The sequence below is a fragment of the Urocampus carinirostris genome, chromosome 16 (assembly GCF_059441175.1).
Source record: "Urocampus carinirostris isolate Australia breed hairy pipefish chromosome 16, RoL_Ucar_1.0, whole genome shotgun sequence".
Taxonomy (NCBI): Eukaryota; Metazoa; Chordata; class Actinopteri; order Syngnathiformes; family Syngnathidae; genus Urocampus; species Urocampus carinirostris.
The window spans coordinates 2,026,949-2,054,531 of record NC_142364.1 but is presented as its reverse complement, the minus strand read 5'-3'; the positions used below and the strand labels follow the sequence as shown (position 1 = coordinate 2,054,531).

The window sequence follows — 27,583 nt, the reverse complement described above, 5'->3', positions numbered from 1 at the left end:
TGTATTTGACATAAGAAAAGGACGGTATTTAGTGATTGAGTATAGTAGTAGAGTGCTGTACCGGCTGGTTGTCAAAATCCAATAGGAGTTTCCAGGCTGCTACGCACTCCACGAATAAATATTGAATTTAAAAAAGTGAAAATTGTGTCTAACCCTGTCTTTTTTTAAAAGGGCTGTGTTAGGTTCCCAAACACAGATTGCTGTACCGGCCGGCTCCAAAAAGGGTCATACGGGTTCCCGCGCTGCTACGCGCTGCATTGCAGGAAATTGAATGAAAAAAAGTGAGCAACAAGAAAATATCAGTAACGTGTCACTCGGCAGATCACAACTTTAAAATACTTCAATAAAAAAATATTGAATCCCAAAAAGTCTTTAATACAGCAAATATGACTCAAACATTCAAAATAGAATTTCAATGACTGTGGTTCCTTCCCGATTTTGATCCAAAAATATATCCGTGACTTATTTATATTTTCATATCAACGAGGCGTTCTATTCGTTTTATTTAAGAACTCTAAAATACATCTGTATTATTCGACACTATTTACAATTTTTGGCCTTCGATTCTTCAGAAATAGAAGAATAAATTAAAATGTCCCGACGCTCGCTGCGATACGGAAGAGCTGATAACTTCACACCAAAATGTGTGCACGCGCATAGAAAGATATGAGCAGTCTGCCAAATGTTTGAACGTAGCCTCATGGCTAGCGTAGCATCTTTGCTAGCGTAGCATCATCGCTAGCGTAGCATCTTTGCTAGCGTAGCATCGTCCACGCGCAATGGACTAGCGCTAGCTGAGTGCAGAGAAAGCAGGGCGAGAAGCCGCTCGGCGGCGAGGAAGAAGGTAAATCCCGAAGGTGGTAGGGTTCGCCGCCACCAGGGGGCGACACTGACTGGACCGCAGCTCTGTGGAAACAAAAAAGTAGAGTTAGCATTTTTGATTCGAATCCAATGCAGGAATTTGTGTGATGTTGCTCTTGAGCGCCCCCTCTGGATTGACATGAAGAAAAAACATTTTTTTGTTGTATCGCTAGCATAACGGCCGCTAATTGCTAACGCTATGATGCTAAAACAAAGACAATGATAGTGATTTATTTGACTGATCCGTTTTTCTCTAAAACAGGGGTCTCGAACACGTGGCCTGCGAGTTGATAGAGTGTCTCTTGATTTTGTGATTGTTGGTCCGGTCGTCTTTTTGTTTTCACTCGTTTTTTGGTGTCATTTTTACGTCTCATTCATTTTCCATACTTTTCAGGAGGACATATTTTTCAAATTTGAACATTTTTTTCACATGCGTTTTTTTTGTCATTTTGTGGGGTTATTTGTTTGGGGGTTGTTTGTCTCGTTTGGAGATTGTTTGTTTTTTGGTCATTTTTTGCAGCCTTATTTTTCTGTTGTTTTTTTTCGTTTGTTTTCAAATGTTTGAATAATGTGTATTTTTTTCATGATTTTCAGCTTTTTTTTTTAGTTCTGTTCGAGTCAAACTTTTCACTCGCTTTTGTACTTTTTCCTACCTTTCAGTATTTTTGAGTCCTTTTTCAGTTAGCATTGATGATTCATACCGATTTCAGCTTTCATTTCAAACAATCAAGACGTCTTTCAGATGGAAACTTGCAGCCATTTTACCTTCTTTTCAACCGATCATTTTGCCAAATATTATCACCCAGGTTACCCTAGATGCGAACAAGCTGACTCAACACTTTTGCTTTTGTTAACTCAGCATTTTTCCCCAAAAAGACATTGCACTCTCCCAGGCCTGAACCACATTGAATATTAACACCACATTTTACAGGCAGTCGCTAGATGTGAAAACAGCCTCAAAAATCTGACTTGGTATTATTGGTTTTGCTCAATCAGCAGCTTTCCCAGAAAAGACCGTCTACTCTCCCAGACCAGAACATGTTTTGCCAGAATCACAATCTATCACAAGCAATTAGGCAGGTTAGTCTTTTGGTGAAAATGCCAAAAAACGGACTCAGCTTTTTTTGGTTTTGATGACTCAGCCGTATTTCCAGAAAGACATTCACCTCTTCCAGACAGAACAACACTCCGTTTCCACACATGTCTTACAGACAGTTAGAAGTGTCAATCTATTTGTGGAAAAATTCCCCCAACAAATTGACTCGGCACTTTTGGTTTCCAGAAAGACATTCCGCTCTCCTAAATCCACTCTCGCAGGCCAGAACGACATTGAATATCAACACTATACTTTACAGGCAGTCAGGTAGGTTATCTAAGATGTGAAAATGCCCTAAAAAAGCTGTCTCTGCAATTTTGGTGTTTACTGACTCAGTAGCTTTCCCAGAAAGACATGTTACTCTACTCTCGCATGCAGGAACACGTTGGACCAGGATCAAAATATTTTACAAGCAATCAAGTCGGTCACTCAAAAGGTAAATGAGCCGCACAAACTTGCGGGTGGTGCTCTAATAGCGCACAGCTATTCTTGTTTAATGTGAAGCTCTTGTTTAAAACAAAATTCGTTTTATAAAAAAAAAAAGAAAATGCAGTTTTTATGTGGAGCCCTGCTCGTTCTATTTGTTTGGACCGGGACCGCGCCAAGCTGAAAAAAGGGGCGGTTTAGGCAGTTGTTGTTGACGTCGGGAAAAATGGACTCTACTCAATGGTCTGATAAGGAAAATTGTACGATGATGGAGATAACGTGTCATAACAAGCTCAGGAGGAAAAATACTATGGAAAAAATGTGATTTTTTTCCCCTAAGGGCAACTCTAACGATAGCATTACGCTGCTAACTGCTAACGCTATGGAAATATATACCTAGTTGCGTTCTTTGAAGGAAAATGTATAAAAATAGAAAAAAAACTGCTTTAATATTTTGTGGTAATTGAGCCTGATATCAGTATCAGTGACTACTCTAATCAAAAATACCACATGAAAATGTTCAAATTGTCCTTTCCAAGGATGTATTTTCTTGTATTTTAGTTGCGGTTAAACGAACTCTGTCGTGATCCAGTACTTCACCTTCCCCTGGAGGGCAACCCACCGGGTTTGGAACTGAACACACCTCAGCCCAATCACCAAACCAGCCGTCGAGCACACCTGCCTACAGTTCCTGCCTCCCTGCATTTGGGTCCACTGGCGCAAACGTGACAGCTACCAAAGGACCCATTGGGAAGCCTCCATCTTTTCCGTTTCCTTTTTTGATTCGAAGGACTGTCTGCTCGCCCCTGTTCCCTTTTCCGGCGGTGAGACAGTCCTTCAGTCGCTCGTGTTTCTCTCATAGCGGCGAGAAGGTCCCTCGGCTGCTTCCGTTTCCTGTCCCTTGGTCCTTTCTGGCCCCGGCGGCGACAAAGTTCCTGTCCTGGCAGCGAGGTGAAAATCACTTGACTGCTTCTGCTTCTCGTCTCAGAGACCGGAGAAGATCCTTCGGCTGGTGAAAGGAAGGTCCCTCAGTCAGTCGGTTTCCTGTCCTGTTAGCAAGGTAAAGGTCCCTCGGCTGCTTCCGTTTCCTGTCCCTTGGGCCTTTCTGGTCCCGGCGGCGAGAAAGTTCCTGTCCTGGCAGCGAGGTGAGAATCACTTGACTGCTTCTGCTTCTCGTCTCAGGGACCGGAGAAGATCCTTCGGCGGGTGAAAGGAATGTCCCTCAGTCACTCGGTTTCCCGTCCTGTTGGCAAGGAGAGGGTCCCTAGTTCGGTTCCGTTTTCTGTCATGGCAGCGAGGAGAATGTCCCGACGTGGCTTTTGGTCCCTGTCTTGGCGGCAAGAAGGTTCCTGTCCTGGCGACGAGGAAAAGGTCACCTGGATGATTCAGGTCCCTGTTTCAGCGGGGTAGGACACGAACCCTCGGTCGCTCAAGTCCTGGTGGTGAGGAAAGAAGTCCTCGGCAGCTTCCGGACGTGTTGCGGCTGGGACGGACACGGACTTTCAGCTGTCCCCTGTCTCGGTGAAGGTCGCCCGGTTGCTCGGTTTGGAAATGTTCCTCATTGTTTGGGGACCTTATTTGTTTTTGTTCCTGTTTTTTGAAAGTAAATTCCATCCCTTGTTGAGCACACCCGCTTCCAGTTCCTGCTTCCCGTCACTCGGGTCCGCCCTCGAAACCCGACACGGTCTGATCGATCAAATGTTGCGAAAAGAACGGCGACGGGCGCCCGGCAAAAGATTTGGTAAGTATAAGTGACGCCCGTACGGCGTTCTCCCGAAAGGTGAACCAAAACCGGATTCTGGCCCGAAGGGATTCCCAGCCACTTATCGGGTCTCCATAGTAGAGAGCCATATGATACCTTTGCTTTTTTCAGCCGGCGGCGTCGAAGCAGGAAGTGCCGTTTTAAGTTTAGAGCGGTAGGATTTGAAACGGAACGAGACGTTAGGTATTTCAATCCTGAAGGAAAAAGACGCCGCAATCTCAGATTCATTTGAGTGTTCGTAAGCAAGAACAATGACATTGTCAGAGACCAGAACAGGAACCGGGACCCACTTGCGTAACGTTACTCAGTTTTATTGGGGAAAAGAGAAAGGAGCGTACGCTGGATCCAGAGATCGTCGGTCGCGGGGAGGAGGTTGCTCAGCCGCGGAAGTGGGACATCCTTGGCGAGCGACGGCGGCGTCGGGAACGGAAAAAGTCGAAATCAAACAGATCGTGACGGGAGAAAAACAGGAGCAAAAACACAGGACTGGCCAAAAAGGGCTTGCTGTGTAAAAACGGAGATTCGCAGATGGACCGACAAAAGGGGGCTGACTGGACAGAGTTTAAATACTGACAGGAAGCCAATCCGTCAACAAACTTCAGCTGGCGCCCACGGGCGGGGCCAATTGGGTGCCATGGCAACCGTGATAGACATGCTTGATTTATTTGCAAATCTTGGGATGGAAACGTCTTCTTAAAGGACTTTTTGGATGTGAGTTTTTTTTCACGTCTTTTTAACGTCTTGTAAAATGAGTTTTGGGATGATAGGTGGAGGTCCTTTCAACTTCCTTTCACCATCTCGAAGAAGACATTTTTCAATGAAACCTCGACGTCTTCTTCCTTTCGAGACGGAATCTCTTTAACGTCCTTTCGAGATCTTTAAGAAGATGTTTTTCGGGACAGATGTTTTCAACGTCACGAAAAATTGAAATGGAAACATTATTTCAAGTTCTTGAAAACATTTTTTGGGGGATGGACCCTGTGAGTCTTTTCATCGTCTTTTCCGTGTCTCCAAAAAGAGGTTTCGGGACGGAGCCTCTGTGTCATTTTCACCTCCTACAGATGGATTTTCAATGTTTTGAAAAAATACAATCGGTGACGGAATCCTCCAACATTCTTTTCATGCCTCGAAAAAAGACGTTTTGGGATATATTTCCAATGTCTTTTCAAGACTTTTTGGGACAGGACCTTGGCGTCTTCTCAATGTTTTTAGATGAAACCTCCACATCTTTTGAACATGATTTGAAATCTTTTAATGAATTTGGGATGTCTTTTCAACGTCTTCTCAACCTTCTGAAAAAGATAAAACCTTTCAACGTCTCATGTGTGGTCCCTTCTCAAGGTTTCTTCATTTTTCCTCATGTTGAGGTTTTTGAGTTTTCCCTTGCCCTCATGTCGGTTTTAGATCAGGGGATGCTGTCCTAATAGTCTGTAGTTTGCAATAGTCTGTGGTCTGTGCAGCCCTTTGAGACTCTTTGTGTTTAAGGGCCAAACAAATAAACATAACCTGACTTGAGGTTTTTGAGTTTTCCCTTGCCCTCATGTCGGTTTTAGATCAGGGGATGTGTCCTAATAGTCTGTAGTTTGCAATAGTCTGTGGTCTGTGCAGCCCTTTGAGGCTCTTTGTGTTTAAGGGCCAAACCAATAGACAGGACTTGACTTGACAGAGAGAGAGAGTGTGACAGAGAGAAAAAAGAGACAAAATAAGACAAGGAAAGAAGAGAGAAAGAAAGAGAACAAAAGAAGAGGGCAAGTGAGAGAGGAAGAGAGGCAAAGGGAGAGGGAGAAAAAGCACGAGAGAGAGAAAGAGGGAAAGAGCAAGAGAGAGAAGGAAAGAGAGAGCAAGACAGAGAAGAAGAAAGTGAGAACGAGAGGGAGAGAGACTCACGATAAAAAGAGAAGGCCAAAGAATGGAAAAAGAGATAGAGAGACAAAAGGAAAAGAAATAATGGATTAGATAAATCTCTCTCTCTCTCTCTCTCTCTCTCTCTCTCCCTTTCTCTTTAGATATATAGATATATCAATTTAAAAAATATGGTATAAATCAATGAATATAAATGAATCATTTTTCCAAGTTTTAAAAACGAATAAATGACATATAATAACAATATAGTGTTAGTAAATTGTTCCCTTTAAATCAAGAAAATGATCAAATCTAAAGATACAACTAAAAAAACTAAAATGAGACACGTCGTGTCCCTTTAAGAAGGAATCCTGCGATCGTCGCAATAAGTTAGAAGAGGAGTAAATGCAAAAACCCGTTCCTAACTACGGTATATTCCGATGAAGATCCCAGCGCGGCAGAGGCAAGGAAAAATACTATTGAAAAACTGAAATGAGACACGTCGTGTCCCTTTAAGAAGGAATCCTGCGATTGCGCAATAAGATAGAAGAGGAGTAAATGCAAACACCTGTTCCTAACTATATTCCGAGGAAGATACCAGCGCGGCAGAGGCGACGGCATTTAGGCTTAAAAGGCATTCTTGGTGTCTTTTCGACGTCTTGGAAAAGACTTTTTTAGATGGAACTTTGAGATCTTTTTGATGTCTTCAATGTCCTCTCCGCATCTTTTAAACGTTCGGAAAAGGACATTTTCGGACGAAGCGTCTTTTGCCCCGTTTTCTAGGTTTTGTAAAAAGCGTTTTCCGATAAAACCGGGACATTTTCTTCCCGTCCTTTCCAAGCGGACGTCTCCTTACCCGTCTTCTATCCGGACCCACAGGTCATTGAAATGCCGGTGTCTCCGTTTCTTCCGCTCGTCCCTCCTCCTCTTCTTCTTCAGCATCTTCTTCTCGGCTTTGCGGAACAGTTCCAAACTGTCGGGCGGGAGGACGGCGCCATCGGCGAGCTGGCGGAAGAAAGGCTCCGGGAGAGAAGACCCGTGGTCTTGGTCTTCAGGAACCGTCCAATCCGATCTGGATCTTCTAAGTGGTGATCGGTGGAGGAGAACAAACAGGTCATATCGGATTATTCTGCGCTATAAAAATCGTCATACATGAGGCGCAAAGCACTATAAGGCGAATGGAATACAAACTTCAATGAGAGCTACCGTATTTCTTGGCATCTAACCATTTTCTACACTTGGGACTTTGTGCAAAAAATGAAAAAAAAATTCTCCAAACATCGTGCACGACGGGGATAGAAATTCTGTTTTTCGTTTAAAAAAAAAAACCTTTGCCTTATATTCCAGGAAATACGGTCAAAATATGAGGTAGCACGGGCGGCTCACCTACCTGTTGATGGGTTGGCCGGCAGGGGTGTGCTCCACTTGGTAACCGTGACGACGAAGCACATCGATCACGGTGTTGTTACCCAGGAAGTGACCTGCGATGGAAAAGATCGGGGTTCGATTCTCGTCGATACGCAAAATGAACCGTGCTTAGACTAACGCAATCAAAATTTCGGCGTCGTTGCGAGAAAATATATTTTTTTAAATATTCTGTCAATCGGTCGATTCGAATCGCCGAACGCCGAAACAGAACAATAGTGTCGGGAACCCAGAACAGACACAGGACCCAATCGCGTGACGTTCTCACACAAGCTTTTTATTTTACTGGAAATGGGGACTCATGCACGTTAGGAAGCCGGTCTGGTGTGGAACGACAGGAAGCCAGAGACCGACGAGACCGATTCCAATTGCCCGAGTCGCTATTGGACAGATGGGGTCGATACCGGACAGGAAGGGACAAACAGGAAAGAAAACGAATCAGGATATCGAAAATTAACAGGAGAAATTAGACAGGAACGAAAACTGGAGAAAATAACACACAGGACAAAAAAGGGTGGAAGCTAAACTGTAACACAAAATTAAACCGGACAACAATCGACAGGAACAATACCGGACAGGAGATACCAACAGGAAAACAGGACAGAGACAGAACCCACGTCTTGTGGGGCAGAAATTCGTTTGACGGGCTGACAATCGAAGCAAGAGAGCGCTGAGCTTAAATAGACGGAAAGCCAATCTGTTAATGAGCCGCACGGGCGGGGCCGATTGGGCACCATGGCAACCGTGACAAATAGTTGAAATATGTACAGAGCGCGGGTTAAGGGTGTTTTCATTTGTTTGTTACCAAAAAGGAAGGAAACGGAAATAATCCATTATCACAATTTCCGTTTTCTCTCGGGCAATCACGGACATTCCGATACACGGTTTTATCTCCTTTAGTTTGGATGATCGTCATTTCCTACTCTTCTGGATTTAGCCAGTGTAACAAGCCAGAAACGGAGACAGGACCCAATAGCGTTCGTTTTTTACTCAGTTTTTGCTTCCACGATCCGATGATCGTCGGACACGGGTAGCGGTTGGCAGGAACGCGGAAGTGGCACTTCTGTGTCGAGCGAGGGTCATCGTAGGCGGCAAAAAAACTGGTCGCTAGCCGAGACGGGGGAGCGAGGGCGGTAACGGGTCCAGAAAAGAGGTCGGCAACAGGTATCAGGCAGGAGAAAACAGGGCAGAAGAATGTTGGATAGTACAGAGCTTGCCTAGCTGAAAGCATAGGTTTGCAGACGGTCTGACGCAGGTGCCACGAATCAGTAATCATGACAGCCAGGCCCTGTTATTTGTTTATGTCAGGCCAACAGCAAGGTTCCTCTCCTTTAGAGGATTGTGATTCCCTACTCTCCGGATCTACCCAGAAAACTGTTTTTCGTCCCTAGGAGAACATTGCCGGATTCCGCCCGTTTAACTCTGGGGTGACCGAGGAGACGCCGACGCCTGCTTGTAGGACCTCCGGTTGCGACGATCGCAATTCCTTGCTCTCGGAATTCCCGCCGCCGCAGAGTCTCGGGAATCTCCCGGGGGACGAGCACAGGGCGGATTTCCAGGTATTAAGACGCTCCTGGTCTTATCGGTCCGTCTTCGCGAGTCCTTTGTGGACGTGGAGCGGGAGCATTGAAGCTTCAGGTTGCCGTGTCAAGAGGGTCCCCATTCAGGGGACAAAAGCGGGGCCCCGGGCTATTGTCCGGGGCCGCTCGGCCGTGGCGCGGGAGTGGGGCGAGTACGACGAGGGCCGGCCCTTCCATCCAGCCCGATCTTGGTATCTTCATCGGAATATAGTTAGGACGGGTTTTTGCATTTACTCCTCTTCTATCTTATTGCGCAATTGCAGGATACTTTCTTAAAGGGACACAAAAGAAAAGAAGAATAGAATAGAAGAACGTCTCTCATTTCAGGTTTTTTCAATAGAATCTTTAGAGTTGATATTTTTCTTGATTTAAAAGTTACAAACACTATTTAGTTTTTTGTTATTAAATGTAATTTATTCGTTTTTAAAACATGGAAAAATGATTCATTTATGTTCATTCATTTAATAACATATTTTTAAAATTTATATAACTATATATATAATGAGAAAGGGAGAGAGAGAGATAGAGATTTATCGACTCTATTATTTCTTTTCCTTTTCTCTCTCTTTCTCTCTTGTTCCATTCTTTCTCCTTCTCTTTTTATCCTGAGTCTCTCTGCCTCTCGTTCTCACTTTCTCCTTCTCTTTCTATCTTGCTGTCTCTTTCCTTCTCTCTTTTGTCCCCCCCCCTCTCTCTCTCTCTCTTGCTCTCTCTCGTGCTTTTTCTCCCTCTCCCTTTCTTTCTCTCTTTTACCCTCTTCTTTTGTTCTCTTTGTCTCTCTTTTTCCTCCTTCTCTTTTTCTCTCACTTGTCTCTTCTTTCCTTCTTTTTCTTTCTCCGTTCATCTATCTCGCTCTTTCCTCTTTTCTTACATTTTGTCTTTTTCTTTCTTTCTTTTCTTTCCTTTCTCTTCTTTCTCTCTGTCACGCTTTCTCTCTCTCTTTTTTCATTTCCTTCTCTTTCTGTTTCTCTCTCATTCTCACTTTCTCCTCCTCTCTCTATCTTGCTCTGTCTTTCCTTCTCTCTCTTGTTCTTTCCCCCCCTTCTCTCTCTCTCTTTCTCTCTCTCTCGTGCTTTTTCTCCCTCTCCCTTTGCTTCTCTTTCTCTCTCACTTGCCCTCTTCTTTTGTTCTCTTTCTTTGTCTTTATTTTTCCTCTTTCTCTATTTCTCTCACTCATCTCTTCTTTCCTTCATTTTTTCTTTCTCCATTTATCTTTCTTGCTCTTTCTCTCCTCTTTTCTTCCCTTTGGTCTTTCTTTCTCTCTTCTTTCCTTGTCTTATTTTGTCTATTTTTTTCTCTTTGTCACTCACTCTCATGTCTCTCTCTCGTTCTCCCTTTTTCTCTCTCTCACTTTCCACGGTAAGGGGGAGCGAACCGGGGCTTCTCATAACACGACGACGCGTCGGATAAACAAAAGTGACGGGGCCTCTTTTTTCAGGCGTCGCTCATAACACGTGTTCCCGCCGTCGAGCGCTTCCACGGGGCCATTATCCCCGACTGAATGAAGCTCTCTATTCTCGCCGGGGAAAAAGGAGGTGTCTGCTTTCTGGGCTCGAGTCCAAATATTTGGATTGAAAAGTACGCGGCGAGCGAGCGAGAGCGCGGGGAAGGATTTCGGAGAACGCGTCGCGAGCGGATCATACTTTGCGTACAGCTTTCATTTTCGGATCTTCTTCCGTTCCGATATCTTTAGCTGTTCTCCCACGTTAGCTTAGCGTCTACAATCAGGCTCATTTTTCAGCAAAGACAAATATGACTTTGTACGATATGAGGATACAATTCTCTTTTCCCGGAAGAGTCGCTTTGGAGTAAAAGTCTAATATCATACTCATGCTAATATTTTTCTGACCAAAATTCTATCCAGAAAGCAGTACGGGGATTTATTATTGAAACCGTTTTTGTTTTACTAGAAACCCGAGTTAGAATATTTTAAAACCCCAAACTACTTCTTTAAGCAACTCCCAAATACAGATTTATGATGTCAGTTGACAGCTACGTACTAAAAGTTCTGCCCGTAATTCCGTCCAGGATGTCAGGACCAGAACGGAAACAGGACCCAATTGCATTACGTTTCTCACAAGTTTTATTAAAAGAGAGAGGAAGGGCTGCGCCCACCATCCGGAGTTCGCTAGGCGCGGGATGCAAGTCGCTCTGAATGTGAAAGTGGGTCTTCTATGGCGAGCGATGGCGGCGTCAAGGACGGAAAAACGTGGTCAGAAACGGGTCATAAACCCTGACAGGAGAGCAGACACAGTCGGGATCAAAAACAGGTCGTAACTGGAGAAAGACAGGACCAAAAACAGGACAGGGTCGAAAAAGGCTGGCCGTGTAAAAACAGAGATTCGCAGACGGACTGACAACAGGTGACAGATAGGAGTAGGTTTAAATAGTGACAGGGAGCCAATCAGAGTCCGAGGCAGTTGGCGCCAAAGGAGCCGGCACAGGTGATTCCCATGGGTAATCATGGCACAGGAGGCGGTACAGGTAAATATTTTTGATAACTGTTTTTTGTTTTACTAGAAAGCTAAGATCAAAATATCATAAAACCAAATGAAAGAAAAGAACTTTGTATTCCTGAAACTATTTTGCGGGTCATTTGCGGGGAAATATGAGTGGTATATTTTTTTCTTTGATTAAAAACTGAAGCTAAAAATATATAAAAACTAGAAATATAGGCTTCAATATATTAGAATACAGGATTACATTTGTAGTTTTTTCCCATTTTTTTTAAAGTACTACATTGTTAATCCGCTCCCAACTTTATATTTGGTCCTGTTGATTCAGGTGACATTGTATATATTGTATTATTATTATTATAAAATACATCGATTTTACAAGAACGCAACAAGACAATTGACAGTTTTTAATACGTAGATGATAAACGGGCAACATTTTGGACGAAAAAAAGCCCTTTTTGGCAGTTTGTCAAGCCAATCTAAAGTCAAATCGAGAAATACAGTCACGGTTGCCACGGCGCCCAATTGGCCCCGCATGTGTGGCTTTCCGTCTATTTATGCTCAGTGCTCTCATTTTTCCTTTGTCAGTCCGTCAACGAACTTTTGCCCCGCAAGACGCGGGTTTTCAACTCAGTCCTGTTCCTGTTGGTATTTCCTGTCCGGCATTGTTCCTGTTTATTTTGTCCTGTTTAATTTCGGTTTCCGGTTTTGTTTCCGTCTATTTTTGTCCTGTTTATTATTTTCTCCAGTTTTTCGTTCCTGTCTAGTATGTCCTGTTTATTTTCGATATCCTGTTTCATTATCAATCCTGTCCGTCCCATCCTGTCCATTATCGACCCCCTCTGTCCGATATCGACTCGGGCGATTGGTATCGATTTCGTCGGCCTGTGGTTTCCTATCATTTCACGCCAGACTGCTAACGTGCGTGACTCCCCATAAAATAAAAGGCTTGTGTGAGTAACGTCACGCGTTTGGGTCCTGATCCTTTTCTGGTTCTTGACAAATACATCAAATTCTGACAACAAATAAGAATTTTGGACGAAATACCCCAAAAAACAGATTGTCTTTTTACAAGGTAAGACATTTGCCGTGGAATGGAACGACTTTCTAATTTACGAATCTAGAAGGGAACAGTAACAAGGACGTCTGGTTCGGGACGCCCGGCTCTCGGGATGGCCGTTTTTCTCGATGGGTCGGACGGAACCGGAACCCGAAGGCCGTGTTTGGCTTGCGAACCTTAAACTAATAAAAGGAAACGGGAGCCCCTTAAAACTACATATGACTCGCTCATCCACTTAAGAGTACAGAACCTAAGCTAACGTCGGAGAAGCCAAACTAAACCGGCTCCTGTTTATTTAGCGCCGGTTGCCGAGCGCCAGTTGACGCCACGGCTGATGTCAGAATTTCCCAGAGTCTTTGCAAACGCGCCTCTCGGTTCTCCATCTTTCTTTAGCGCCAGATTTGGCTCCCTTTCGCTAAAAGCGGGCTGTTCCAGACGTGATCGGGTTTAGCCGTTTCGAGTCGGATCGAACGTCATCCGAAAAATGGCCACATAGTTTTTGCCTCCAAAATATTTCAAGCCCAATGAAGTCGGACCCAATTTTGGATATGTTTGCCTGAATGGACTTTATCTGTCAGAATTGCCCTACTTGGAACACAGCCCGGACAAGTTGATGGGTGGCCACACTCTTCTTAAACCCCCGACTTCAGTTCAAACTTTGTCAGATCGTTTGCGAGGCGTTGTGTTTCACTCGGTGAGCGTTCCCGTCCGACTTTGTCCCCGTTAAACCTGTTTCCTGCCCGATTCCCGTTTTTTGACCCGTTTCCAAACCCGACTACGCCCATTTTGCCTGCCGCCCGCCTACGAACTGTTTCCTGCCCGATTCCCGTTTTTTGACCCGTTTCCAAACCCGACTACGCCCATTTTGCCTGCCGCCCGCCTACAAACTGTTTCCTGCCCGATTCCCGTTTTTTGACCCGTTTCCAAACCCGACTATGCCCATTTTGCCTGCCGCCCGCCTACGAACTGTTTCCTGCCCGATTCCCGTTTTTTGACCCGTTTCCGAACCCGACTACGCCCGTTTTGCCTGCCTACGACCACTATTACGAACTTTGATCACGTCTCTGCTCCTGCGCCCCGGTAACCCGAGCCGCTTTTCCCTCTTGGACACCGCGATCGCTCGCCAGAGAAGTGCCACTTCCGCGTTCCGAGCGACCCGCTCCCCGCAATCTACGATCACTGGATCGTGGGTGCCAGCTTACGTCTCTTTTCAAATAAAACTAAGAAACTAACGCAATTGGGCTCCCGTCTCCGTTTCTGGTTCATGACATTATCTTAATTTGGGCTTCAATCAACCCCATTTTTGAAAGCTACATTCGCAGAAATTGAGCTAACACGTGTTGTGGAATTTGGATAATAACTCATGATAAGTATGTAGTCATCTGGTGAAGGTCGTGGGATGACGTTGTCCAGGGCAGAAGACCTTCACGAGATATCTTAACTTTATCTGAGAACACTATAAAAGCCAGTGTTGAACGTCTAGAACTTTGATTGTGTCCCGAATGCAATAAAGCGCGTTCCCTTTTTGTCATATCTCCTCTCTGCGTATATTTTGGGGCGACGCCCAATGACCACAACACACGTAGACTATTTTTGTACTAAATGGGGTCCACTGTTAACAGGGTTGAAGCCGACATTGTTATTGGAGACTACATTCAAGCAATTGTAGCCGAAAGACTATTTTTGGACTCGGATGAGGTCCAAATCGAACGGGCTGAACACAAGCTGTTTACTTGTAACCTAAATTTGAGCCGGCGTATGGTACTTCGGACGACATTTTGCCAACTTCGAAAGGGATGAACACAACCTAGTCTAAATATGCACAACTTTATGCTAGCATTACAAAAAAATGTCCATAAAACTGGCATTTGCGGCTCAATTATTTAGCATGAACTGCTAAAGTTGTCAGGATTACTGATGCGAATCACCTGTGCCTGCTCCTTTAATGCAAACTGCCTCAGGCTCTGATTGGCTCCATGTCCCTATTTAAGCCCCCTTTTGTCAGTCCGTCTGCAAATCTTTGTTTTTACACGGCAAGCCCCTTTTCGACCCTGACTCATGCCTGTCCCGTCTTTTGCTCCTGTTTGTCTCCCGTTACGACCTGTTTTGATCTCGACCACGTCTGCTCTCCCGTCCCGAATTACGATCCGTTTCGGATCCTGACCACGTCGGCTCTCCCGTCCCGGCTTACGACTCGTTTCCGACCACGTCTTGCTCTCCCAGTCCCGACCAGTTTTCCGTCCCTGGCACTGCCATTACTCGTGATGGAAGATCCACTTCTGTGTTTGTGGGCGCAGCCCTTCCTCGTTCCTTCAATAAAACTCATGGTAAACGTTACGCGAGTAGGTCCTGTTTCCGTTCTTGTCCTGACCAAAGTGACGATGCTATTTGTTCATAAGGCTAGCTTCTGCTTACAGTTTTTCAAGGTCTTTTTGTTTTTTCCAATACTAAACCAACCGGAGCCGCATTACTTCCCATGGGAAATCCTTTTATTACAATAAAGGGAAAAAATAAGAATAGAAATATGGGATTCGGGATTTGTAGCGGTGGGTCAGGTCTGGATTTTATTGCTACAAGTCTGGCTGTTTATGAGGGGGGGGGGGGGGGGGGGTTCCTCTGCATGAGAAGAACAAGAAACTTAAATTCACGCGGAAAAAAACAAGAAAGTTTCACAAGAAGAAAACAAAAAAAGAAAGTATTATTTCTCGTAGCTTCCCGGACCCTTCGTGATCCAGGGAACCGGCAGAGCGATACCAATGCCGATACCAATGCCGATAAATCCTATGTCAAAATTGCATCAGTCGGCCATTTTGCCCTCGAAGAAGTTTCATTCGTCACTTTAACAGCTGCAGGAAGGAGGGTTTTTTTTCTCCCAGACAATCACAATGACCAAATGACGCTACCTAAAAATATTTGCAATTATGGAGACGCCGGTCGGCGTTCGATCCGATATGCGGTTTCAGGCTATATAAGAACTATAGAATAAATGATAAGCATAAATATTGTTTTTATCTTGTCTTGTAAAATTCTTTCGATTTGATATCATAATTCAGGCAATAGAAAGAAAAAGGAATCCATAGTATGGAGCAGTGAAGGCGCCATAAGGAGCCCTATTGTGGTCTTTGCGTGTGTCCTTTGACCCGTCCCGGGATAATTAAGGACACATTTTACCTCGCTTTTCTCCGGAGTGCGGCTCAGCGGGGGGTTTTGCGGGATCGAACGCGGCCCGGCCCTCCCGGCCCCCGTCTCCACGCCGCCCCCCCCGTCCACGCTGACCCGAGCTGCCCCCATTTGTCTAGAACTGATTGGTGGGATCGCTTTCACTCGCTCTTCGGGGACCGCTCTCCTCTTTCGGCGGGTCTGCTTTTGCTCTGCTGTTTCCTGACGGCAGTTTTTTATAAATCTCAAATTTATGGCCAATAAGAGTCTCCTCTCTCCTCTGCGCCGCATCCACCCGCTACTCCACTCCGCCAGCTCGTCGTACAAAAGATACGTGAAGAATACTTTCACGAGTGAACGCATATTCATTGACCTACCATGGTATTTAATCGTATACACCAAATAGGTCAAATTCAATGAGAGAAGCTCAAGAGAAAAATGAGTTGCATTGCGTCCCAAAAAAATTGCAGTTTTACATAAATGTCCACTGGATGTCGCCACTTGCAAATCGCCAGCTCTAGCTGTATTTGCTGACGACTATTAATCAACCAGAGATCATTGAGATTTCCCAATGTAATCTTACTCAAAATAAAAGTCATGGGCCAGCTATTTAAGGAAATGCCAAAAGTACAAAACGAAAGTGACGGACTTTTAAAGAAGCTTTAGGTCTTTTCTATAATACACACAAAATTTAACAGCGTGGGTCAATTGTGAAATCAATCGTTTAGTGTTGGAATACTGTTTTTGTCATTTTCCAGTCTGCCTGAGTTCAATAAACCGAAAGTAAAAACGATCCATTTAAACTTGAGTAGACACTCAAAATAAGGAGAGAAGACAGTACCCGGACCCGGAGGCCACCCACCTGCTCCGAAGGCAAAGAAGAAACTCTTGTCGGCGTGTTCCTCCAGGAGACTTTTGACCCTCCCGCCCATCCGTTGGTTCCTCTTGTAGATCAGCTCCTGCCGGAAGTAGCTGTCGATTTCCTGCGCCGTTTCCCGCTCGCCCGGCGCCAGCGTGACGTTCTTGAAGTTGGGGACCTGCCGGAGAACCCAACTCGAAAACAGAATTCTACCGATCGTCGGCGGGAGACGCGCCGAGTACGTCGGGAAAGCGTAGCGGCGAGGGAGAGGAAAGGAAAAAATGCGTGCGAGAAAAGAAAGTGGGGGAAAGAGAAAGAGAGAGAGGAAAGTAGGAAGGAGGACTGAGGAAGAAAGGGAAACAATATTAGGGAAAGGAAAAAGAAACAGAGAGTATAGAGAAAGAAAGAAAGAAAGAAAGAAAGAAAGAAAGAAAGAAAGAAAGAAAGAAAGAAAGAAAGAAAGAAAGAAAGAAAGAAAGAAAGAAAGAAAGAAAGAAAGAAAGAAAGAAAGAAAGAAAGAAAGAAAGAAAGAAAGAAAGAAAGAAAGAAAGAGAAAATGAGGAAGAAAGAAAAAAATGCGAGGAAGCAGGAAAGAGAGAAAAATAAAGAGAGAGAGAGAGAGAGAGAGAGAGGTAGTAAGAGAGTGAGAAAGAGAAAGAGAGACAAATGAAGAGACTGAAAGATTGAAGGAGTAGAAGAGAGGGAGGACTCAGAGAGAAAGGAGGAATAAAGGGAAAACATATGAAAGAAAAAGAAAGTATAGAGAAAGAAATAAAGAGAAAAAAAGAGAGTGAAATGAGGAAGAGAGGGAGAATGAAAAAAATGTGAGGGAGGAGGAAAGAGAGAAAAGAGAGAGAGAGAGCAAGAGAGAGAGAGAAAGAGGTAATAAGAGAGTGAGAAAGAGAAAGAGAATAAAATGAAGAGAGTGAAAGATTGAGGGTGAAGAAGAGAGGGAGGACTCAGAAAGGAGTAAGAAAGGGAAAAAATATGAAAGAAAAGGAAAAAGAAACAGAGAGTATAGAGAAAGAAAGAAAGAGTGAAATGAGGAAGAAAGGGAGAAAGAAAAAAATGTGAGGGAGGAGGAAAGAAAGAGAGAAAAATAAAGAGAATGAAAGAGAGACAGAAAGAAAGAAAAAATGAGAGGGAGTGGAGAGAGAGAAAGATAGGAAGAAAGGGAGCAAAAGAAATGGAGAAAAAGAGAAAGAAGAAATAGAAATAAATGAGACGTAAATGAGGGAGAATGGATAAAAAACGACACGGCGATTGTATTTTTCGAGAATGGAGATCGGGTTGGAAGTCAAGGAGAAGAAGACGGGAGACTGACTTGCGAGGCTTCTTGGTTAAAGATAATGGAGTTGAGATCGCCGCAGTTGTAGTGCCTGATCAGGTCTTCGGTGGTGTACGGGACTCGGAGGCTGCCGGCTCGCAAAGACTCTTGCTGGAGCAACGTCTGGTTGAGGGCGAAGATCACCTGAAACGGGAGCAACGTGGTCACTTCGGACGAACGCCACGGGAATGCAAAGTGGAATTGCCGTCGAGCCGGCACCCGTCTATAGTACCTACAACTTCGGAGTGATGTAGCAGAATAGCAACGTTTTATGACAATTTCAAAGAAAAAGTCAAAGGGAGCACTATCTTTATACACTGGAAAACTTCACTCCACTCAGTTCACTCTCGCCCAAAGAACATGCTTTCCAAAATCACCCCAAATCACGAATTCCAATCAAACATGAATCCTCCGTTTCACCTTTACCCATTGTTAGGGAAAAAAACGATATCACAAATGGATCGTTTACCAAATTGTTCGAATGAGTTATCTGGTTTCGTTAACCAAACACAAACTTCATTCTCCTAACAATGCATGCTCTTTTCTTAATTTAGGGAAAATATTGACAAGAGACAGGCATTTCCACCCAGGGGCAGAGTTATTTTCTTTAAGTATTTAACGAAGTGAATTTCACCGAATTTAGCCGAATTATTGTCAAATGAGTCTAATTAGTCTTCGTCGAGCCTCCTTCTCACGATCTCCCATCTCCCGTCTCTCCTTCCGTCTTCCGTCTTTTCACACGTCGGGGCGTCGGCCACCCCCCATGGGCGGGCCAGGAACTCCCCACGTGCCCCCCCTATGGGCCGGGTCAGGTGCCAGCTTCACCACCTCCTCGCCGAAAGGCGCCGCCATGTCTGAAGGATACTCATATCAGCTCAAAACAATGCCAACAAGCGCCCCGCTATCAAAATTCCCCAGCCGAAACTCGGAACGGCGCGACCTGTCCTCCAACTTCAGCCTCCTCTTTGGAAAATCTTCATTGCATTCAATAACTGTCATTTGTAAAATCCCTTCTAGTCAATTCAATCAAATCAAAAATCCTTCACCGTAAACAACTCCCAGTAGGTCCCGGGGGTCGACGATGCTCTGGCTTCATCTAGAGCGCCCTCTTGTGGTTCAGAGTGAAAATGACATGTGAAGTGATATACAGTACCAGTCATAAAAAATACAACTCACTGATATAATTGTGTGTTAAAAATTTCACATATGAGAGTCATTGGAGTATGAGTCTGACTGCGACTTATGGTCGGGAAAATGCGGTATTTAGTGGTACTGCTGCTTTGACCCCCTTATTACAATAGGGGGCGCTGGTGCCTCTTTTTGACAAGCACCATTTAAATTCATGTAACTCTGCAACTGTCGAGCTCAAAGAGAACGTTCCAAAAATTCCTTGAAGACTCAAAGATGGCCATTGGCTGTAACCCTTTCCATCAGAGTAGTTCTCCAAAACACCCACAAGGTGGCAGCAACTTCTCACAATGTCATAACTCTCAGGCATGTGACTACCGTCCAATCACAGGCAAGAAATGACACATACGGAGACGGAGCAAAGCATAGACCACAGGTGTGAAACAGGCGGCCCGCGGGCCGGTTCAGGCCCGCTAAGGGATTGAATCCGGCCTGTGTGAAAACACTCAGGGAAGCGCAAGAGAAAAACAAGCTGCAGGTTAAAATATGTCCACTTGATGTTGCCAAAGCCAGGTGTCTCTCACAAAGACACTGCACTTGTATTTCTTTCTCTCTCTCACTTCCACCCCCTTTCTCCCACTCTGTCTCTGTCTCTTTCACTCTCTGTGTCTCTCTTTTTTCTTCCTTTGTTGCTCTTTGTCTCTTTCTCTCTCTGTGTCTTTTAACCTCTTTTGCTCTAACTTCCTTTTTTCCTTTTCTCTCTTTTCTCTTTCTCTCTTCCTACCCTTCTCGCTTTCTTTTTTCTTTTCTCTCCTTCTGTCTTTCTATTTCTCTTTGGATTTCTTTCTTCCTCTCCCTTTCTTTCCCCCTCTCTCGTGACTTGTCTTTTTATGGCTTTTTTTCTCACACTCTCTTTATTTCCTTTCTTTGTCCCGCCCTCTCTCCTTTTCCCTCCCTCTTTCTCTTATTTCTTTATATCTCTTTTCCTTTCTCTTGAATCTACTCGTCCGGCCGCCGACAGAACGTTTGTTCTATCGTGTGGCCCCCGAGATAAAATGAGTTTGACACCCCTGGCATAAACCGAGTGTCAGCTATGGAAGCTATCAATTTATGAGAAGAGAAAAAAAAGAGAGTAAGAACATGTGTGGAGAACATCTCTGACAGTGACGAAGCCTTCAAAAAGGTCGATAGGAGAAGATAAAGGAAGAATTTTGTCTGGGGCGGATCCATCTCAACCAGAGTCATCCGAAAATTCCAGGCGACCTGTACGAAAACCTCTCTTTAAGAACGGGTCGATCAATGAAGATTCTCTCCGAGGGGTTCCCCTGAAGAACCCCCCTGAGATTCACTTCACATCTTCTTAAGACCACAGAGGCACTTTGCCCGCCATCGCCGCCAAGATTGGACTTTTGTGAGCGTGAAATCGGCCGACGTCGGCTGAAAGGATCCCGGATCGCCGCTTTTGAGGGGTGCGAAGGTCCCCGAACCCCCGACCCCACCCCGCCCCCGTCCTCCGAACCCCGATCGCCTCTGCGCCTGATCTGACAAACGAGCAGAATCGGTGGGAACGGCTCTTCAAAGTGAAGATGTGTGCCGACATGAAGTCGACGCTCGCGCGATTCAGCGTGCGTCCCCTTACGCCGAGGAGGTCCGCCCCGCCGACTCTTTTGTCCCTGTCCCGGCCTCCGAGGTCCTCCGATGACACCTTCCCCTTTCGCGGAAGCCCGGCGAAGCGACCGAGAGAAGGCCGGCAGATGCCGTCTCGATGGACAAAGAAGCCCCTCCGTCGCCCTGTTCTTGCGCCCCATGCCGCTTTCACGGGCCGCTCATCAAAGCGGTCTTCTGCATATGAAAGGAACCCCCCCTTGGTCTTTATGCCACGCAAATTAGCCTATCGCCGCCCCCTCCTCGACCGGCTTTCACAATAACGAGCCCGCATCTGTGCCCCGTCGGCCGAGCGAGCCCCTCGTCTCTTAAATGACGACCGAGGACGGGGTACGGGGGGCTCGGATGAAAAGGACGGCGGCACAAAACAAGGGGCGACTTTCCGAGAAGTTCAGAGACACTGAAGGAGGACAGGTTTTCTTCCTCCGCGTATTTGAATGAACATCCGGGTTGCGAAACGAGATGGCTAAAAACATGCGCTTCAGGTTTTTATTACAAATAAAACCAAGACCATCGATAAAACGGAATGTTCTGGACTTTTGAGTACAGAACAAGGTTTCGTCCCTCCAGATGAAACGAGACACAAGAAAGCGGCCGTGTCACTCGGGTCAGGGTGACGCAACACACTCTTCTGTCCGACAACTTTCACTGGTTTACCCCTGCCGCATCATACGGGTGCCCAGCCCATCCCTTAGAACGTGTCCAAACATCCCACTCATTCCTATCACCAACAACAGCTCTAGCTTCCACTAGATTTAGACCTCTTTCCTGTACCATCCATCCACGTCCATGGCGGCCTTCCTCTCGGTCTCCTTCCATTGACTTCTGCTCTGTAGATCCTCTTCAACATTGGCTCCTCATCCATCCTCTCCATGTGTCCAAACCAACCCAGTACGCTCTTATCCGCACGGTTGCTCAGTTCCACGACGACTCCAGTTCTGTCTCTCAAAATTTCATTTCTCAATCTATCCAATCTTGTCCCTCCTAACATACTCCTCAAACACTTTATCTTAAGAACATTTCATTTCCTTCTCAAATCTGCGTTCAGGCTCCGAGTCTCTGCACCATACAACACAGACGGCACAATCACACTCTCATACGGTCCCCTCTTAACATCCACACTCATACTCTTGTTGCTCATCACTCTCCTCAGAGCACCCAAAATACCACCCACCGATCCGTTATCTTCTGCTTTCCGAGGTATGGCGGCGTGGGAACTAGCCTCGGCAGAGAAGCCCCAGCCTCCCTATCGCCAGCCACTTCCTCCAGCTCATCTGACAGGATCCCGAGGCATTCCCGGGCCAGCCTGGAGACACGGTCTCTCTGGTGTGTCCTGGGTCATCCCTGGGGATTCCTGCCAGTGAGAAACCTCAGGACAACTTCCGAAAGACGTGTCAGTGAGGCATCCTTATCAGATGCCAGAGCCGCTTCCACTGTCTCCTCTCAATGCAGAGGAGCGACGGCCCTTCAATGAGTCCTGCGGTTCTCGACCATAGGTAAGGGTAGGGACAGAGATCGACCGGTAAATGGAGAGCTTCGCCACACAGCTCAGCTCCTTCTTTACCGCGACGGGCCAGTACAAGGTTCGGATGACAACAGACCCTGCACCGATCCGTCCGTCCATCTTTGGTTCCATCCTACCCCCGCTCGTAAACAAGGTCGCACAATATTTGAACCTCCTACTTGGGGCAGGATCCCATCCCCGACTGTGAAGGGGCATACCATCTTTTTATGTGTAAGAACAATGGTCTCTCGGGGGAGCTGATTTTCATCCCAGCCGCCTCACACTCGGCAGAGAACCGCTACTGTAAGAGCTGAATACCACGGCAAAACCCAAACCGGACCCCTTTTATGCCACGGCTGCGCCAGTAGATTTCGTCCTCAACATTAATAAACAGAATCTTTGACTAAAGGCAGCCTTGACGGACACTGACTCCCAATAGAAATGATTCTGACCTACTGCTGGAAATGTGGACCAAACAGCCCGGATAAGACTGTTCAGTACCCTACACTCCTGAGGAAACCTCCACCAGACTCCTGAGACTCCTTTTCCAAGTCCACAAAACACGTCTAGACTGGATAGGCAAACTCCCATGCACCCTGAAGAAGCCTGCAAGGGTGTAGAGGTGGTCCACTGTTCCACAGCCCTGATGAAAACCATACAGAGCCTCCTAAATTCGAGATTTGACTTCCTGACGGACACTCTTCTCCAGTACCCCTGAATAGCCCTTACCAGGGAAATCTGAGAACTGTGATTACCCTGTACCCACTCTTTGGTCCCCCGTTTTAAAAGGGGGACCACAACTCCAGTTTGTAAATCCAGAGGTACTTTCCCCAATGTCCAGGAGATGTTGCAGAGGCGTGTCAACCATGATCATAACGAACTCTGGGCCGATCTCATCCACCCTAGGACCTTGAACCAACTTAATGACTTTGACTCGAAAATATGTAATTACTGTGGTGTTATCAGGTTTTAACCAGGTGGTGATTTTTAAACTAGGCTTATCCAACCACTAAATCGTCATCATAGTTAGAAATTGGTAAGCGATTTCCAGGACCTGTCCACAGGTAACTCAGGTGCTCTTCGGAGCTACCTGGTGCCCACAGGCAACGCGTTGGAACCTGTAATGGTTTTAAATGTCTGAGAATCATTTATATACCAAAATATACCAAAGACATATATACCAAATGGGTTGACCACTAAGGTTAGTGGAAAATTCCAAGGGCACCAGTTTTCACCGCAGTCCTCTACCCGAAATGAAACCAGCAGGTGGTTTGAATCAGAATACCACTAAGAACAATACATAAATATATATTTTTCAGTGACAAAAATGATCAATCATGAAGTAAAAAAACCTTATTTTCTAGACTATAACGCACACCTGCACATTCACGGATCCCTTAACTGTCACAAGGCCAGGAACGGAGACGGGACCCAATAGCGTTCGTTTTACTCAGTTTTTATTAAGAAAGAGCACAGTGCTTGCTTCCACGATTTCATGATCGTCAGACACGGGTAGCAGATGACAGGAACGCGGAAGTGGCAACAGGTATCAGGCAGAAAACAGGGCAAACGGGTCGATGGCCGGGACGGAGGAGCAAAACAGAAACGGGTCCAGAAAAATGTCGGCAACAGCTATCAGGCAGGAAAACAGGGCAGGATAATGTCAGAGAGTACAAAGCTTGCCTAGCTTAGAGCATAGGTTTGCAGACGGTCTGACGGGTTCTTTTCGGAAGACGGAAGTTTAAAAAGAGTCCAACAGCCAATCAGGTTCCGTGGCTTTTGGCGCCAACGGGGCAGCCGCAAGTGCCCCCAATCAGTCATCTTGACATTAACAGCCAGGGTGGTCGAGGCATCGTATCCTGGGGTGCGTCTTGGGCAAGTACAGCCTGGCGCTGCCCATCCTTCTCTGGGCTGATTTTTTGGGTAGGGGATTGCTCGCCCACATCAAACAGTACTGATTCCCACGGTGACCAGTAGCGGGAGAAGGCTCCCGATCCGACTCAAATACAGCACCTTCGTCATCTGGTCCTCGCTTTCGACCGAAGTCTTTGTTTTTGCCGGTTTTGGTGGACCCCGCCCGGACGAGCGGGGGGCACTTTCCCACTCCCGTTTCTTTCATCAGGTCTCATGCCCCCAGATCGCGCCCCCTTCAGTCTCCATAGAGGGACACCCCCCCCCCCCCCCTGGCTGATATCAAAGCAAACACAGCCAACCAAAGTCAATAATCGTCCATTGTCATGGAAATGGGACCTCTTGTGGAGTGGGAGGTCTCGGGGGGGCTTCCACGCAAACGCGATCAGGCCGGCATTCCCACATGTGGAGATTTGAAGTGTTGGCTGCTCGCTCAAAGAAACAAAAAAACAAAAGAGGAGGTCTGGTACTTTCTCCGGGCGATGATGTTTTACTTGTTCTCCAGGTGAGGTGAGGTGAGCTCAAAGGTGGGATCCTCCGGACTAGAAGTCCCTTTGGAGTATAAGTCGCACCCACCGCATCATTCCAAAGGAAAAAACATCAAATCCAACACCAAAAACCTACATGTCATCTTCCATTCATCCATTATCTAGACCACTTATCGTCAGTAGGGTCGCGGGGGTGCTGGAGCCCATCCCAGCTATCTTGGGGCAGTGGGCAGGGGACACCCTCAACTTCTTGCCAGCCAGTTGCAGGGTACACAGGGACAGACAACTCACTCTCTCATTTATATTTAATTTGGAATGTGGGAGGAAACCGGAGTGCCCGGAGAAAACCCACGCAAGCGCGGGGAGAACATGCAAACTCCGCACAGGAGGTTTGATCTCATGACCTCAGAACTGTGTCGCACACGCGCTAAACACTGCGCCGCCGTGCTGTCCCATCTTATCTTGAAAAGCAATATCAAATGAAATGAGAGGTTAGACTCTCGTTACACGTACATGCTCGTGGGTACGCTAAACAAACAAATATCTTCGCTCCAGATCACATACTTTTACCGGTAAACAACTCCTCCAAGACTGCTTCACTACCACAGTGCAGATTTAAAATGATTGACATGGGCCTAGAGCGCCCTCTTGCAGTCTAGTGTGAGAATAACATGTGAAGTGATATCAAGAAGCGATCCTAAAAAATGGAAACTCAATGATAAACGTATAAGTCTCGACCAAACTATGAAAAAAACTGCAACTTACGGTCGCCCCGGGATACAGCATCCTCCCTTACCATGTTTTGACTTCACAGTGTTTGTTTTGGCCCTTTCTTTGCAGCATTTCTTTCGCATTGGCAAAAACTTGTTTGCCCACGTCCTATAAAATGCTGGTCCGCTAAAGGTTACATCACAGCGTCACGAAAATAGAAAAACGCCATTCGCCGAACTACCTCCCACCATACCCTTCCTTTCATTTAGCCCGGCGATATAATACTGTGTTTTTCGTGCAGTTCTTTTGCGTTATGGGCGACCCCCGCCGAAAAGCCGGGTATTACAGGAACCGCAAACAGGAAAGATAGGGATGTGTTTACCTTCAGCTACACGACGCGTTCACAATTGTAAGCTCGGGAATCGAGTGCCGATCGTTGGCTCTGCGGCTTTACGGCAAAAATCCCCTGCATTTTGCACAGCCGCGATTCTAGAGCCACTAGGGGGTGCCAAAGAGCAGTAGGACCGCATCCGGCTCCAAGGAAGCCAATGTGCCTTGACACCAAACCTGGCTAAAGACACCCCCAAAGACCTAAAGTACGACAGTGGCCATTTTCAGGAAATTGACTTTGGCTGTTTCGGATCCTACCAGCCCCATGCGCACAGCAGGGTTTCTTGATAGATAGATAGTTTATTCATCCCTGTAGGGAAATTCTCACTTCCAGCAGTATCTTTGTGTTGAAAATAAAATAACAATAAAATAAAAGAAATAGAAAACATAAATACCCAATATAACGTGTTGATATAGAGTATTAGTGCTACATAAAATACACACTGTCATAAAAATTGGGTTTCATGTGGGCTTTTACTCCTCCGGGTGGAGTTAAAGAGCCTCGTGGCATGAGGAAGAATTCGGCTTTAAAAATCTCTAGCCAGTAGTGACCGATTCAAATGTGGATAGAAACATTAGTTAGCCAATTAAATTCCCAACGTAAATGCACGTGATTTTCTGACCCGTGTTGGAATGAGACCCCAAAATAAGCGTGTGTCATGTCACTGGCACCATTATAACGCCCAAAAATGGATTGACTTCTGGAAAATGAAGTCATACATTGACAACTCTTTCACAATGTCTAAAAATGACAATAACAAATTGAGAGTTTCTATCTTTCGTACGGTAACATCGGAACAATGGAGACGGGTTCCTTACAAGAGCCGTACGTCCCGGACCCCGCTCGGAACGGATTCATGCCATTTTCTGGGGGGGTTCGCGGACGGAATCACGTCGGATTTCTTCTCTCCCACTTGAAAGCAGATGAGAAAAAGAGTGTCCCGGCACGGTCTATTTCCCCTCCCCTGCACGCTACTCTGACGCTAAGCATCCCCTTCTATCAGCGGACCCTCTTAAAGCCTGACCCGAACATTCCTGGGGTCACTAATGACCTCTTTTTCTGTGTCTGTTTGTGTGTTCATCTGCAGGAGATTACCTTTAACTCGGAGTTTGCGGAAACCGCCCGGGACAAAAAGCCTTGACGTCCGCTCAAAGTCCACATTTTTTTGTATCGTAGGTTGGATTCCCGAGAAAATAATCCTCCGTCGTCCCTGCGAACGATCGGGCCACAAAATGACATCTCGCCATCCCATAAAAACAATAAACAAACTAAAAACGCCGGTCAAAATCAATGAATACCAATCAATACAGTTTTCTGTTATCACTTTTATAGATGGCGTTGACTGTAAACGGGTGTTTATATCGTGTGCAACACCTTTTCTCATCGGAGTTTTTCCTTTCCATTATGTATGTTACAGATCAGGGGTTGTTGGAAAGGTGGTTCGTGCGGCCCTTTGAGACTTTTTGCGATGAAGTAAGAGCCAAACAAAAATAGATGTGACTGTCACAAGCCAGGAACGGAGACAGGACCCAATAGCGTTCGTTTCCCTCCGTTTTTATTGAGAAAGAGAGCAGCGCTCGCATCAGCCATCCGATGATCGTCGGTCACGGGTCGAGCGAGGGTCGTCGTTGGTAGCGAGAAAACAGGTCGATGGCCGGGACGGAGGCGCAAGGGCAGTAACGAGTCCAGAAACAGGTCAGCAACAGGTATCAGGCAGGAAAACAGGGCAGGATAATGTCGGAAAGTACAAAGCTTGCCTAACGGAGAGCATAGGTTCGCAGACGGTCTGACGGCTTCCTTTCGGAAGACTGGAGTTTAAAGAGTCCAACGGCCAATCGGGTGCCCCGAATCAGTAATCATGACAGTGACTTGACTCTATTATTTGACATAAATGAAATGAAATGATCTGCATTTCTATAGCGCTTTTCAAGT

General features: G+C 45.9%; 1 protein-coding gene across 1 annotated transcript in view; it reads right to left on the bottom strand.

Annotated features, from left to right (window-relative positions):
* Window positions 1-359: 359 nt before the first annotated feature.
* LOC148349967 (metalloprotease TIKI1-like) overlaps window positions 360-27,583 on the bottom strand; it is a 49,409-nt gene continuing 22,185 nt past the window's right edge. The window contains exons 5-9 of the mRNA XM_088319649.1: window positions 17,851-17,997; window positions 16,530-16,704; window positions 7,378-7,468; window positions 6,844-7,068; window positions 360-906 (exon numbers count right to left, since the gene is read on the bottom strand). Of these exons, the coding sequence (XP_088175775.1) occupies window positions 756-906; window positions 6,844-7,068; window positions 7,378-7,468; window positions 16,530-16,704; window positions 17,851-17,997 (789 nt within the window). The 3' untranslated portion in view covers window positions 360-755. The remainder of the gene's footprint in view (window positions 907-6,843; window positions 7,069-7,377; window positions 7,469-16,529; window positions 16,705-17,850; window positions 17,998-27,583) is intronic.